General features: G+C 40.7%; 1 protein-coding gene across 5 annotated transcripts in view; it reads left to right on the plus strand.

Moving 5' to 3' along the window:
- Nucleotides 1-16,919, plus strand: part of LOC147254433 (chloride channel protein 2-like) — a 192,478-nt gene that overhangs the window by 154,363 nt on the left and 21,196 nt on the right. For 3 of the 5 annotated variants that reach the window (XM_086216066.1, XM_086216064.1, XM_086216065.1), the window contains 3 exons: nt 872-983; nt 5,675-5,745; nt 6,207-6,281. In XM_086216066.1, coding sequence (XP_086072192.1) covers nt 872-983; nt 5,675-5,745; nt 6,207-6,281 — 258 coding nt within the window. The remainder of the gene's footprint in view (nt 1-871; nt 984-5,674; nt 5,746-6,206; nt 6,282-16,919) is intronic. The other 2 variants (XM_086216067.1, XM_086216068.1) reach the window with 1 other exon arrangement.

Below are 16,919 nucleotides of genomic sequence, written 5' to 3' on the forward strand. Positions count from 1 at the left end.
TATTGCCTGGAGGCCTACATTGTCACATGATGTGAGAAAAAGAAGTTGGTATCTTTTGTAGTAACTACCATGACTTGCCCAAAGGATGTGATCATTTTAGGTGCTCTAATTGTTTACGCGTCTGGGATGGAGCCCATGTGTTTCAGGCCAGAGACAGAATACCGACACCAAGCTGTCCTTCCAATTTAGACCAAAAGTGACGCCCACTTTTTTTAAGGATGCATATTCTTAATATGGGAGGAATTTTTGTGACATCCTTTCTATATCTTCATTAGTAAATTTTGTTGTTTTATTTTTTTGGCCTAATAGAAAATACAGTTTCAAAAAAATGATCTTGTAGGTATGAAGAACCTCAAGCTGGATGAAGCTGGAATACTCAGCTATCTCAAAGAAACATTCATTCATTTTTAGGTCATGAAAAGTCAACCCTGGTTTTAGCTCTGAACTCTCACTGGTATCATGTCTTTTTTGTCCTTGGGCTTTTTCTTCTTGGTTTGATTTTTTTTTTCCCTTTCAATTTATCTCCATTTCATCACTTCCTGGAAGTACATCCATTTGTCTAATGAGTCCACTGCACAAGAAAGCGCACTTGATCTCTTTACCGGGAGTGGAGAGTTTTGTGTGTGTGTGTGTGTGTGTGTGTGTGGACATATTTTACTTGTTCATCTACATTTGTGGGGTCTGACACTGGGAGCCCAATACTTCAAATGTTGTTGTTTTTTCAGTATAAACATCAAGCTTTCAGCTTTGATTGCTTGGGTTATGTTGGGGTGAATAGAATAGATTACAATAGATTAATTGCCTGTTTTCTCTACCAGTACAAAAGACAAAAAGTTACTTGATTAGAATTTGTGTGTACATGTGTTTTTAGATCTCCACTGAGGAGTCCTCCTTCAGTCCCACCCGTCCAGTTCCTCAGAAGCCCCTCAAACCTGCTCTGAAGAGACCATCTGTGGTGGAGCGACCCACTGAACTCCCCATCAGTAAGACACTTACTTAGAAACACACAAATGTCAAATAGATAACCAACAGGCAAAATTTTATGGAAACACATATTACACATCTTTTCTCCTGCAGCAAATTAGTGTTTTTCACTTCTTTGCTTTTTGAAAGCAGTCCTTGAACAACCATCCCACAGCCTGCCGTACATTGTAATGGCGCAGTTTCTCTTGGGGAAAATTTGGTTCTAACTCACTGTCTACCTTTTACCAAAGCAAAGATGCACTGTTTGTGTTTTAATGATATGCATATGAGTTTTTGATCCGGGAAATTGTGATCGGTCAATTTGTTCGCAATTTTGCTGGATGTTTGATGTGGTTTGACTTTATATTCTGGTAATGATACAACTTTATTCTCACAATATCAAGACTTCAGAATTTTTTGGGTTATACAATCTGATTGTGATGTTATTTGAAGTGATTTGACGTCATGTTTACCCATCAAGGTTGTGTTTTACTCTCAAAGTTAGTATAGAAGGTTATTTTGGGGTCAAATACAGTATTTTTGTTGTGTTATGATGGATTCCAACCCCCAATAATAAAGTGTTTTTGTATTATAAGGTGTCCATCCTTATGTCACACAAGTTTGACATTTCATCATTTGATATTCATGTCTCAGTCACTGAACATAAGGATTACATTAAAGAGCCTTTATTAACATATTTGAGAAATCTCCGTTAACAAAATATACTAATGATCAAGGCATGACACCTTTATCAAAAAGAAGCAGATAAAAATCAAGCAACCAGTTTGACAGACAGGCAGGATGTCAGGACAGGTGCAATGAAAAGCCGAAGGGAGCTACTGTCCTTCATCTGTGTTAAGGTACCCACCTTCACATTTACATAGAATGGTGAATTGGTCACTGGTACGATGGCATTTGCACCGTTCCATGCATGTCTTGAGGCATTTGCATCTCACAAGAAGGTTGCATGCTGTTGATGCATCCCAAAGAGTCAGCCATAGGGGTTGCCAATGTCCCACCATCAGCTTTGCGCCAGCCCCACTCACTAAAATCAAGTATTTGCTGCTGTACAGAGATGGCTTGAGTCCAGTAGAAACCTTGCAGCAGTGCCCGCTTGACGGGCTGGAACAACGCACCTTGGGTAGGTGGGATTTGTTCCAGTGAACCTGCTTCCAGAGGTGAACAGGCAATGTCTGGCTTCATTGACTCCAGCTGCATGAACACCCCTTGCTGTATATGAGCACGACAAAGCGTTCAATAATCTGCACGTGCACAGATTCAAGAGTGAAGAGGTCTGGATTGTTTGGACTTGGCTGGACCAAGGTCAGAGTATATGGTATGGACTGGTTTGTCACGATAGTTTTTACCAGTACCGAAACCCGACCACAGCTAAGACAGGCCAAGGATCTTGAAAAATCAGACTGCCAACACAACAACATCAATGTCTACTGTGCAAACATAGACTGTTGTATGACCCTGTTCTGCTGCATGTGCAAGATGCAGGAGGATCCTGTTGTCTGCCTCAGAATGGTTGCACTGCTGAAGTTTTGTGAGATCACAAGGCTGGTTGGAGGGCACAGTCTCAAAGTGAGTTGTCAGAAGTAGATTCCCCCTCATCTTGCTCTTGGATATCTGGGCACTGATGAATGTGAACAGCTCCTTTTTCCTCTCGTTCTTTAGAAAGCTACTCCATTCATGTTTAGGGATTGAAGTGCTGCCATCTCCTACTTTTGTCCATTTCCTCTGGGTAGTTATCCAATACAGCATCAGTCTGTTCAATACTAGCCGTCATTTGGGCCTCCAGAAATTGTACAATATTGAGCATGACATATCCACTGAATGTGTTTGGTGTTGCTGGATGCGCCGTGCGGATAACTGCTGCCATGTACAAAACTACAACTGGGGCTTGTTTGGCAGAACTTGCATGGCCTTTGGGTGCATTGAAGCATTGGAGAATGTCTGACTTGGTCCCAGATCGCAGAGGCAAGGCAAGGCAAGGCAATTTTATTTGTAGAGCCCATTTTCACAAACAGTTTGTCTCAAAGGGCTTCACATGGCATCATAACAACATCCTCTGCCCTTAGACCCTCACATCGACTGAGGAAAAACTCCATAGAAAACCCTTTTAACAGGGAAAAATCTGAGAAACCTCAGGGTGAGCAACAGAGGAGGGATCCCTCACCCAGGACGGACAGACGTGCAGTAGATGTTGTTACAGACAAGAAAACAGTTTACAATACAAAATGTGGGAAACACGGAAATGTTAATAACAGCTGAAGAAGGAAGCTTCTGGTAGGGGAGGCAGGGAGAGCAAGCCAGCTTGATGGGGGACTGGATGGCAGACTGGTTCATGGAAGGGGAGCGCAGGCCGGTGTAACAGTAGGGAATAAGAGGGGGGGGGGGGGCGATGCAGGCGGCGGTTGGGGCTCTGGTGGATCTGTGGAAACACAGAGAGACTGCAAGACACCAAGGCCAAACTACAAAGTGCAACAAGTAATAGTCATGACAGTTCCAAAAATGTGCAGAGAGGAGAGGAGGAGAGAGGGGGAGAGGAGAGGAGAGGAGGGAAGGGCTCCATGTAACCTGATGTGTCCCCCAGCAGTCTAAGCCTATAGCAGCATAGCTATCAATGGTCCAGAGCTACCTGAACCAGTCCTAACTGAAGGCTCTGTAAGAGGAAGGTCTTAAGCCTGGACTTAAACGTAGTTAAAGTGTCTGCCTCTCTGACCCATGGAGAGAGCTCGTTCCACAGTAAAGGAGCCCGGTAACTAAAGGCTCTACCTCCCAGTCTGTTTTTATTGATACTGGGAATCACTAAAAGACCTTCATTCTGGGAGCGGTGTGCTCTGGTAGGACAGTAGGGACTAATGAGCTCTTTCAAATAGGATGGAGCTTTATCATTGAGAGCCTTATAAGTTAGCAGAAGGACTTTGAAGTCGATTCTAGATCCTACAGGAAGCCAGTGGAGAGAAGCTAAAGTGGAGAGATGTGTTCTCTCTTCTTAACTCCCGTCAAAACCCTCGCTGCAGCGTTCTGGACCAGCTGGAGACTCTTTAGAGAGTATTTAGGACATCCTGACAAGAGAGAGTTGCAGTAGTCCAGCCGAGAAGTGATAAATGCATGCACCGGTTTGTCAGCATCACTCTGGGAAAGGATATTCCTAATCTTAGTGATACTGCAGATGGAAGAAGGCGGTCCTAGTCACATGCTTTATGTGGGAGCTGAAGGAAAGGTCCTGGTCAAAAATGACCCCAAGGTTCCTTGCAGTTGTACTCGAAGTTAGGGTGATGCCATCTAGAGTAGAGATCCGATTCAAGAGTGTGTCCCTTGATTTGCTAGGCTTGGTGTCTCTCTCTGATTTAAGACCCAGAGAACTCCTAATAAGTGGTATCATTATGACTCTAGCCTCTTTAGGTCTTCTGGTGACAGCTATATTGGATTTTAGGGGCGGCCATCTTGGCACCCACCCTTCTTTGATTTAGTATGGTATGGACAACATCTATGCCAAATTTGGTGCTTTTGTGAGAAACAACCAAATATCCCTACCTCTTTTCTGGGGGCAAATATTGGTTCAGCAATGTGCTGGCCTTAGTGGATTTCATGGAAACTTGCAATTCAAAATTTGAATTCATGACACTGATCAAACAGTGAAGTTTTGTAGAGATATCTCTCAGTTTAAATTTTTGCCCTGTTCACCTGCATATTATATAATGGGGACTAATATTGTGGCGGTCATATTGTATTTCCCAAGGGGGGGCCATCTTAGCACCCACTCTAATTTGATTTACTATGGCATGGACAACATCCTTGCCAAATTTGGTGCTTTCGGAAGAAACTGAGCCAAATGGCCCCCATATTGCCCTAGCAGCCCTGACTGTTAGTAGGGAGTATGCAGTACTTAAACTTTCACTATGCTGTTGGAAGTGATCTTGGTAGAATTAGTCAAAAAAAACCATCTGCAGCCAGAAAACTGTTTGTTAGGCCCACAAAAGAAACTACATCAAATAAAAACAAAAGATTTAATGAAGTTAATATTAGATTCGAGTTTGCGACAATGTAACCTGCAGTAGCTACTTGGATGTTAATATTGAATAATGTTGTTCTTGCAGGGCAGCTAACGTGTTGCTTTGTCTCTCCTCTTTGCCAACCGTCACTGTTTTCTTTTTGCCAACTTATCTATTTCGTTCAGTTCTTGAGTGCCTGACTCTGACTCTCGACTGACGCAAAATACCAAACAACGCATTATTTATCCTTGCAGTGTTACGGTCTGCTCTGTTGCATACGATGTGACATATCCCTTATCTTGTTTTAACCCTGTCACATTGTCTTTGGTATTTTTTGGTGTGAATTGTCCTTCGACGCCATCATGTTTATTCATTTTATATTTGTGGATATGAGGGAGATGTCGATAGGACTTAATTTTGTGTAGTTGTCACCTGATCAAGCATGAATAAATACTTGCCTGATTTCAGCTCAGAATCTGCCTTTGGTTGTGCTGCTCTAGATTTCATTATTCATCATGTCTTTTACACACCTTGTATAATTTCCATTTCAAAAAGTGGTGCTCTGTCCAAGGGTCCCTGACTTGACCACCATGTGATACATGAGCTCAGATTGATGGATCAAATTGGGATTGAACTGGAGTTTATTAACATTTACAGATCAGCTCTATCTGTTCTGCTCTGACGATGAATTTGTGTCTCTCTTATAGGCCCACAGGATCATTCGGGCATTGCTTTAAAAAACCTGTTCTGTGCCAGTCCAGAAGCAGAGGGCATGGAGGTAAAAGAACCACAATACACACACACACACACACACACACACACACACACACACACACACGTTGGCTCACACATTCTTAAAACCCTCACAGTCCCATGCTATCTCTCACATACAGTCCTTCACTCTGTACAGTGCAGTACCTCCTACATGCACACACACATGCACTCGCACACACACATGCACACACACACAGACACAATACACTCGGAGTTGCTCAGCCAACCACATGAAGTGAAAACCTTTCACTTCACCTCGCTTCTGCATCCGGCAAGACGTTGACGAATCTCTCTCTTGCATCAGCTTAAATATCTCGTTGTTAGAAGTATGTTCAATCTATTTTCTCCCCAGCTGTGCTCTCAACTTTGGTCTCACAGCCAAATGGGCCTCACGATGAAGTTTTTTGCAAATGATGTTGACATTATTGTTGTTAATGCTCTGTGCTTGTCTCTGGTTGGTGTAAGAAAAACAACAACGTGGAGAGCCCCACGTCTCCTGAGCTCAGGAGGCCGTCCAAACGTGTCCGGATATCCGTCGTGGTAAGAGCCACTATTCGGGGCTACCGAAATGCCTGGATTCCGCCCGGCAACAGGTTCATCAGACAATCAACCAATTTTCATCCCGTCATTCCATTCCAGGGCTAATCCCTACTGCCGATGGCCTGTGATCTGGGCCAGACCGAGCCAAGCCTGTCTGTGCCATCGTGCCAAAAAGTGTTGAACACCCTCGTCCTTGTTCCACCTGTAAACCCAACTGCTGACCCGTCACACCTTTATTTGCTTCATGATTGGCTAAGCTTAGATCCATTAACCTGTTTTCATTGGTCCAATGGTCAGCAGAGGTTAGAGAGAACATTTGACCACTCAAGTACCACTATTGCTAAATAAAGTCTCATGATCTGTTATCCTACCCACAGAGCCCCTGCATTACATGATATGCAGCCTTTTAATTGAGTTTTAAAAAGATGTTAAAAAAGCGAAGGAATAATTATATGAAATAGAACCAGTTGTGGGATAAAATGTAAAAATGAAATGTTTAATGTAGTATGTTAATGAAATTCCAGCATCCAGGGTGGATTTTTAATGTCAAGACAGCACTTTTTCCACCTGCTGTTTTATGTCATTTGTCTTTAAAACCCTCATAACAATATGGACTTATTAAAACAAAATTGCTGAAATTAAATAACTGTGTAAGGAAATGAACTCTGTTATTATAAAATGAGTAGGACAAAATCACCAGCAGAGTTTAGATGGAGGATTTTATTGTTTCGTAGTTATTCAAACCCATTGGGGCTCCATGAACTCTTTTTCCTTTGCACTGGCCTTGATACAAACACTCTTGTTCTTTGTGCATTTAATTAAGATTTTTTTCCCCCTTCATTCCAGCAAGAGATCTCCTGAAAGTGTCATTTTATTAATGTAGCATCTCTCAAAATGTAGAAGTTATTTCAGATAAAATTTATAAACAAGACGTGGTGCAATTGTGGTCAAGTGCTCTACAAGGATCAGGCTGTTCAGCTCAGCATGCTGCGCTGTCCCATCATCAACTGCGTCACCTGAGGCGTCCAATCAGTGACATACTCCCAGAGTGGGCATGACCCTATTTCTGGAGTGACCCAGACTTCCATTGTGTTTGTTGTAATCAGTGAAAGGGTCTGTTTGTCATGTGTCAAACATTTTGGGAGATGAGGTTTGGGGGAACCAGGTTAGGCCATAAGGAACAGACTGGTCGTTGAATGACAGCGTTTCAGTTACAGCTCAGATTAAATGATGATGCATAGGAAGTCCTGTCTGGTATTGAAACAAGCTGGAGAATAACCTACAGCCCAGTGACCAACAATCACATCGATGCATGTCAATCAATGCAACACGCATTTGATTAGAAATTGATATTTGTTCCCCACAAACAAGATCAAGTGTTGCAAGAGAAATAATCAGACAATATCCGTGTCTACAAATCAAATAAATAAGCGTCACGGGATTTTGTGCTCCTACAAAATCCATTCACGCATTCAGTTTTCATCTATCAGTTTGGTGATTCCTTTATGTTCCGGCATGTCGTACTTTTTAGTTTAGTTTACGATTCAAATTTATCTAATAAGGCTGTTTGTTTCTCACCCTCTATAATGTCATTCCGTTCATTCACTAGGAACCACCACCCAACTTAAAGAGTTTCTCTGGGGTGAGCATGTTATTCATATTTTGATTATTTCGTGTAAAATAAGACATTTTCTTAGGATTTTACAGTTTCAACCAAGATTTTTTTTTTTTTTCCGGTTTCATCCCAAGATGGCTTTATTTCCTTATATTTTTAATGTGAGTTTTTTGTTTCGTTTTTTTTTTTTTTCTTTTCTTTTTGGAGCAGCCACTACTTTCATATCGCATTGAAGAGTTTGTTCCTGTGTTAAGTTAATCAAAAATACACAAGGCCATTTTCAAACTGAAACAAGAAAGGTAACTGACTCTGTCCGTCCATTCTGGCTGGGATTATGTTCTATCATGCCGAGGTTCTATAGTTTTTTTTTCTGAAATTGTGCAAGGATTTTCTCAGACTTGTGCACATTTTTAAGCAGGTGTTACATAAATTTCAGGATTGTGTTCTTCTTCCAATTTTTTTTCTTTATTTTTGTTTGTTATACCTGAATAACCTGAGACAAAATGCAGATGCTAGCTAATAACGTGTAGACTGGCCTAGCACTGTGTTGATGTGTAGAATTTGGCTGTGGGCTTTTAATAGCAATGGAAATAGAGACTTGAAATATTTAGAGAATTGGTTTCATTTGCGGACAGTTGTTCCTTGCAGGATAGTGATTTCATGCGTGTACGCCTTGGAAAAGAAAAAAATATGGAGCAATTTGATGTCTTTTGACCTATCCAAATCTTTGTAGCAGACATTTATACCATTTTTTACAGTGTCGTTATACTGTGTTCAGACTTGGAGATAATCCAAGTGTTGAAATATTGAAAATTTGCGTGGGTCTTTTTACTTACACAGAAAACGAATCAGACCAGTAAATAGCACCAATTACTGCTTTTACTTTGATAAAGTCAACAGTAAACTTTCATTTAAATTACAGCTAATTAGTTTTTTTTCATCTTAATCTCCCTCCATTTAACTGTTTACGTCAATGTAAAAAGAAAATCCTTTTGTTGTTGCTGATCAACTGACTTCTAGTCCAAGGTTTGAAGCACCGCCCACAAAGCTGACAGTGCAGCGCTGCATCAGTCTGCTTCAATGCAGTTGTGTGCCAGTTTTGCACGTTTGACAAATGAAGGTCAAAAACCTTTTCATGGATTCGCACTCTGTGTCTTCCATTGACTTGCGGTCAGAAGTCTGGGTGAGCAGCTGTGTGTTTGGTGTCCATAAACATGTAATCATGCATGTTTACTTGGGCAGATGTACCTGGAAAAAAATCATTTTCAAAGTGGATTAGCGTTATACTTATACTGGATTATTCCCTTCTGTAAAACCACAAAAGGAACTACAACAAAATAATAATAGATTTCAACAATGTTGTTGCTCTCCGTAAACATTAATCCGATTTAAAAAAAAAAAAAAAAGAAAAAAGAAAAGATTTGCTGGTCAATCTACCATGAACTGCAAACACTAGACTGCAAAGACAAAAGCTTCTTTAAATCCAAATATTTGTATTAGTAATGCCACAAAGGGATTTTCTAACAAAACCCACCGGAACAGCAAAGTTACTCTGTGTGCATGTTAACCACAGACTTCACATTGATGGTTTATCCCTAAAATCACTCAAATATAAATGAAATAAGAAACAAACACCATATTCCACTCATGATTGGTCGCCAGCAGGGTCACTGCAACTCTATTAGCACAATTAATGATTTAGACTTGAGGCACTTAAGGGACTCCATTCGTCTCACATGTCAGTGACAATTATTGAAGTTTGTACACATTTTCAATCATTCACAAGCATGGAGGAGTGTCAGGTCATTCTTCATCTGTTGCTCCGAGGCTGGTGGGTAAACTCTTGGTGTGCAGTTGATGAATTAGACCATAAAGTCCTGATCTTGTTGATAAGTGACTGTTGTGTTCTCGGTGTATGCGCCAGCTTAGACAGACTCCTCCATCTCAACAGCCTTTCACACCCAGCACCAACCGGATTCTTTCATCATCTGACTCCATTGTTTTCAGAAATGGTCAGGCTCAGCTATAAGCAAAAAAACAAAAATGATCCCAAATTCTATCACTTCACTCACAAAGCAGTCCATGCTACGCAGTAACACAACACGACCTGCCCGGAGGAACTCAACAAACTAGGCGCGCTGGGAGTGTTTTTTATTTTTTTCATTTTGTTGGCATCAAATATGACCCCCTTAGGCGTGTATTTCACACTATGACACCACAATGTTATGTTGAGTTATGTGGCAGAGAGACATCAGACACTATCAACACCAGAGCAAGCCTACTTTGAGGTAAATGACGAAAGGCATTTCTTCTGCTGTAATAATGAAAAAGATTCATCAAAACAGAAAGTACAACTCATTTGCAGGAGGGAGTGCAGCTCATTACGCAGCGTGTGATCTCGAGCATTCGACAATAAAGGTCAGCTTTTTATAATCTTTGAAACATTTTGTTAATTCACAACAGTGCTCTGTTTCATAATCAGTGAGCTGAAAATCGTACTGCCGACAAGCATATTTCACCAAACAGAATATTTCCGAAAATATTAACTTTTCAGTAACTTTTTCCTTCCTATGCTCTCTCAGTGATGATTTAGGCTGCAGAGGGTATTGTTATGAATACAAACTGTGATATTTTAGATGCAGATATACTGTAAGTAACCACTCGAGCGCTGCTACACACTCAGAGCGGATATCATTCAGGGGAAAATCTTAAAAAGCTCATGAGACGTGATGTACGTGGCCTTTTGTAAAGAACAGCCTGTCTTTCAGTGCAATCTTCATAGGCCCCCTGTTCTGCTCTCTATATAATGATACATAATGATTGTGATGAAATCAGAAGCAAGAATGACTGTCCGGTGTGACTGCAGCACCTGAATCACAGACATGGTGGCTTCCTTATATTTTCTGAACCAAGTCCTTTTCCAAATCATAAGGATATTAATTTCTATGTTTTTGTTGTTTGTTTTTTTTTGTTTGGGGTGCCTTTTTACTTTTACTTTCACTACTATTCATTGAAGCTGAAACATGTTATACATTATTAGCAATAGCTCCACCCACATCACACCTTGTGGAAGTACAGAATGTATCTAAGATGTAACTGAACCATTAGGTGAGGAGAGATACAATGTTATCATCATCATTCAATCATTTCAATTTTGACTCTCGAGGTGTAGTTGTTGGCTTCTAAAAATCTATTGGATTTCTTATCAATAATACACACTTCCTCTAAAATATTTGACTTGTAAGTGTTTTGTGATACTAGTGCAGTACCCATTGTTCATGGGGGCACGGATGGTGACAGGCTCTTTGACACCTGAGTTAAGCATACAAAGTTTTCTTGCCTTTGATTGCCCAGAATCTTATCTGTCATTCCAAGGCATCATCTCAGTCTGCCATAAACTCCGATCCAAGACCCTCAGACACAGCATTGCACCCCTTCAGGTTCCAGTAATGCACACATAGCTTTTTAACCCGATTAAGTAAAAGATTGAGATAATGAAGTCAAAAACACACAGACAGGCTTACACATGAAGAGATGCCTTGCATTTGTTATAAGAAGTCATCCAGTGACTGCAATGAAGTCTTCTGCTGTTCTTCAGTATGTAAACAGTTTTGTCCTATGACACCACCACCAATCTTTTTATAGCGTTAAGAATCAATCGATGACATCAGTCAAGTTCCCAATGGCCCGTGACTGCCGTTGCTGTTAATAGATTCATTATCTACAACAATTTGTGAGCACCCATGAGGAGCGTATAAAATGTTCCGTGCTAAGACAGATGGTCAATAATTAACAAAGAGAATTTTTCGATGTGCTAAGTGGACTGACAAGCGTGTTTGTCATTATTGCTCATCAGTGAGGTAATTAGTGAGGAACCCCTGCAGCAATTAGCATGTGTGCGTTTACAGTACAGTAACTTTCCCTTGTCATCAGCAGTGTACTCGTTTACATGACAGAGGCTGATTTCAGATCAGCTCCAAGTCCATTAAAGCTGTGCGGGCCTGAGCTGGAATACAGAATCAAGCATTTTTTTTCCCCAAGCAGTCTGAGCTACACAACCTCAGCAGAAGAGAAATCAAATTATTATTTCTCCCCTTCGTCTGTCTTCAGCTGCACACTCTCAGTGCTTTTCTTCTTTCATTCCTTGTTTATGGATCTGGACTAATCTCTGCAGCTCTGCTTCACGCTCTTTGTCCATCTTTATGACTTTTCTAAAGCCCTCACACCTCCATCCCCGCTCCCTCCCTCTATCCAGGCTGTGAAATATTGATGCAGCGTAAATGACATCAGTAGTCTGTTTCAGAGAAATGATGCCGCCCAGCCTCTCAGTCTCTGCTCGCTGTTTTTCTCATTATTTTCCCCTTCTTGCATCTTCGTAATGCCTCTATGCTTTATTTATGATGGCTTGTGGGCTTATGATGGCTTTCTTTTTTTTCTTTTTTTGCACCTTCCTTCCCTCTCTTCATTTCCTGTTTTGTTCTTGGGGATCGCTGGAGAATGTGTCTTTTTCTTTCTTGCTCATTGACAAGCTCACACACATGATGTAAGAGCAAAATGACAAGTTGAATTTAAGCATTCGAAACATGTTTTCTTTGCTTGTTGTCTCCACAATGTGCTGAATGTGTGTATGTAATGAACCCCTTTCTCAGCTTCTCAGCCTAAATTGAATTCTTAGTAGCCTTTTTGCTGGTCACACTCCACTGCATCAGTATCACCCTGAGAGAGGCAGTGAAAACAAAGTAGAGAAACTGGTGAAGCCTCTTTTTGTTTGTTAAACACTTGTGCATATATCAGTCGTCCACATTGATCAGCAGAGTAAATGGTGTCTTGATAATAGTGCAGCAGACACTTCTAAAGAGTGCAAATATTTCCCCTTGTGAAGAAATGCCTTTGAATTATTTTGGAAGAATTTCAAGACTAGATCCAAGTTAAGATTGAAGTAAACGAAGCTTAATATTCACTATGAGAGCATTTAAGGTGAAGGACTCTCTTTAAAATGGAAGAAAATGGTGGAACATCAAAAATTATTATCCAATTGATGGAAAACAGTGAGAAATTGAAACAGCATTGTGCAATAATGGCAGAAATAAAGTAGTCACAATCAAAAGACACTTGGCAACTGGAGAACTACAACAGTGCATGAGCAATGTTTTATATCATATATAGCAAAAAGGGTCAAATACACCTGAGGATATTTCGAGACCCCTTACCAGAAAATGTAAGGTGGTCTCACAGTATTGATGATTGTGGCCCTAGAGACTTCAGGCCAGTCACAGCTCTGGGGGATGATGATGTGAAGGTAAGCATGAATGACTTGTCTGAATAATTTATGAATAGCCCTTTAAGAGAAATCCTCTCAGAAACATAAATACACTGAAGCACAACCACATATAAGACACGGGATACACCATAAAACATTATTTACAGAGGCTCCCATTTAACTATCAAGCTCAATAGTTATGTAGTGCCCCAAAGCTTGTCTGGCAATGGTGGGGAGTGCATTCCCCAAATGCCTCTGTTAGTAAGAGGTCTCCCGCTTTAGTATTAAATAATGCGTACATTCAGCACTGATTTCAATAAATTGCAAGTTGTTTACAAAACACTACTAATATGCACGAATACTACTTCCTATTCACTTCCAAATACTTTGCCTTTAAAAACTGAATCTATAAAGCACTACCCAACAGCATTACGCATTACCAGTGTTACATGAATCAACTGCGTTTGTTTTAGTTCCTTTCAAAAGGAAAATACACTCAGATCAGTGACAGATCAATGACCAGTTCTTCAGATCAACTTTTCAGTACTAATAGCCATGGAAGGTTCAAATATTAGACTAAATAACCCGCAACCAGAATATGACTGAAGATTATAAAAAGGAAATAAATCTGAATTTGTTAGTCCACCGCTGGAGGCCTGGAGTATTGTTAGTAGTAGCCTTAGACAAAATGGCTGCCTTACGTGTAACACACCAACTAAGCAAATTCACACAACGTCGTCCTCCTAAATGGCACCCGCAACGTTGGTGAGGCTGAAGCGGAGATGTAGTTGCGACAGTCCATAGCAGTGTCGGGGCCATGATGATCCACAAAGTTCTGGAACTCTCCTCCATGACAAGTTGCTAATGTCATGCAGACTAGTAAGCTGAAGTGTCCAACAGCAATCGTCCAAAACTCTTTCCACTCTGTCCACATATGTAGTGTTGCAGTATCACTTCAAAATGCATTAATAAGCTTCACTGTCCGTTTATCAACTTACAATCATGTTCTCATGAAATCAAACTTTTCAAACGGAGCTACGCTTGCACGCCCTCTCTTCTCAGCTTCTCCTCCCTCTCATCCCTGACATCTGATTGGATCATGTCTCAAGACAAATGAATTTTAACATACAATTTTTAACACATCCATCTATCCATCCATTATCTATGCTGCTTATCCATACTAAGGGGCGCGGGGGGGGGGGGGGCTGGAGCCTATACCAGCTAACATTGGTTGAGAGGCGGGGTTCATACCTAGACAGGTTGCCAGTCTGTCTCAGGGCCATAAGGAGCAATTAGGAGCTCAGTATCTTGCTCAAGGATACTTTGACGTGGTCATTGGGGGAAGTGAGGATTGAACCAGCGACCCTTCATTGGTTAGATGCCCACTCTACCTCTGAGCCACACTGCCCTTTTTTTTACACATATAAACATTAATTAAAAGCTTTTCTACAGTATGAATTTACCTTTTAAAAGAGAAATAAACAAAAAAAATGACAATGAATTCAAGTTACATTCATAAATCCAGACGGCTACAGTGACCACAGAAAGGAAAGAATGTTATCTGCTTGTCTGGCCCTCAGGAAGGACAATGAGCTTTCCCTAAAAGTTAGAATACTGTTATTTAGCAGCCCACCATCCAAGAATAGGCAGCAAAAGTTACATGTTGTGACATAAGAGTACCTGACAGAGTACGCAAACCCATGTGTTATTTCTATTTTATGATGTGTGGCACGTTAGTTACTTTCTATAAATCACGATATGGCCCTCTGGGGAAAAAAATGTTAAGAAAATGAAAAGAAATTAAATGAATGACTTGGGAGGAATGATTTGACCTTTGCAACTCCCCTCTTTTCCTTGAGCTAAAAAAGCAGATTTATACAACTGATTTGACCTGTGTGCACAATGTTATAGCGGAAAGATAACGCAGGATTTCTCAGCAGGCAGTGAGTTCCCAGTCTGTAATTGGATGGTCAGTGCAGCGTTCCCCGGGCACTAGTTCAAGAATATGTGAATATACAAATATTTGTATATCAATGTCTGGATAATACAAAAAAGGAAAGTTGATGTCTTCCAACATTGACGGATTTAGATCATTTACTGTGATGATGTCTAAATCTGGCTTCTCAGACAGATCATGAAGATGACAGTTTACTGAAAACTATTCACGAACAGTTGCAAAAGAGTTGTGAAAAATGCCTGAAAAAGCTTTGGAATCACTGGGGCTGTCACAGTAACTGTTTGCCTTTTTTTAAAACCAATTTATCCCACATTTTATTCTTACAAATATTCTGTGGAAGAGAGAGGACTATATACACGAAGGTCTTGAAGCATGTCAGCAATGTGGTTCTGCAGAGTCCAGTCAGCAGTTATGTAATGTAGGTCAAGCTCATCTGTGGGGTCATATATCTGTAGTGGCAGAGTAAAAGGAGACTCCTTCCATCCCCTGCAGAATATCCTCTTTCACTTTGTTTTTGTCTGTGTTGTATGGTTGTGTCGCTTTGCCTGTGTAGTGGGTAACAGTCTCAGTGAGCGTGGGATCTCATGCTGTCATGTTCATATTTGTTCTGGCAGATAAAGGCGTCTGCAACAGACAAATGTCAGGAGAGTCTCTCCATCTTCGCTTGAGGTCCCAAGATTGGGATAGTCCTGTTTTAGAAGAGCGTGTAGGTTCATTGCTTTGCCACATTTGAAACAACCATGAAAGACCATTTGGATTTATTCTTCCCTCTAGCTTGAATCATGCAGTCGTTGGAGAAAACACCTACTAGACTTAAGGAGCATCATCTGCAGCTGTAAATGTCTGTGTGCGTGCATGAGTGTGTGTGTGCGTGCGTGCGTGCGTGCGTGCGTGCGTGCGTGTGTGTGCGTGCGCAGATCAGAGCCAAAAAGCAGCACAGCAACGAACACACTGATGAAAATAATGGAAAATCAGGTCAGCAAAAATGGTCACGGTCACATCCAGATATTGTACAGTAGGTCAATAACATAATGATAGGTCTTGTGTCAAGTGTTAGTGCTTTGAAAATTGGTTTAATTTAAGGTCAGACTCAATTAAAATTCCATATCTGAAATATTCAAGGATGGATCAATGGCTGTAGAGACAGGGAGAAGAGTGTGACATCATGTCCGTCATTCGTATTGTGAGTGAAGTGATTTGGTGTAGACGCATTCAGGGTGAAGAACGTGTTGCAGGAAGGACTTACAAGAATAATTTCTTTTCTTTTTTGTTTACTTTTCATGCAAATGACCTACAAATGTTACTTTCCACCAATGCTGTTGTCAAAGTGTCACAGAACAGCAGTACCGTTGTTCACATTTTAGTCTGTACAAATTACCTTAATGATTTTATTTCTCAAATGTAGTAGAGTCCTTGCAATCTAATCAGGTACACACATAATGCTGTAATAAAACTGGGAAACAATGAGCAAAGAAGTAGTTGTGAGTGGAGAGGAAATAAGCAGTTAATTGCCTGCACATGATTGCTGTAGTAATGTTTCCCTCTTGCCACATTTAGCTCCTGGTTTTGGGCAGCGGGTTAAAGAAACAACAGTACAGACATTATTACAGTGAACATTAGCATGAGACGTAAACTTTGGAATGGCTTTTTGGCATTACTTTACTAATTTAAACAGCTATTCAGACGACAGCGAGTTGGACCCATAACACTACGCACTACTAGGTTGTTTCCTCCTGTCAAAGTGAGAGCAGTAGCATGGATGAGCAGGAAGAAACATAAAAGTAATCTAGATTAAATGTTTCTAAT

This window comes from Aulostomus chinensis, chromosome 10 (genome assembly GCF_037954235.1).
Source record: "Aulostomus chinensis isolate RoL2024-O1b breed Wild chromosome 10, RoL_Achi_v1.0, whole genome shotgun sequence".
Taxonomy (NCBI): Eukaryota; Metazoa; Chordata; class Actinopteri; order Syngnathiformes; family Aulostomidae; genus Aulostomus; species Aulostomus chinensis.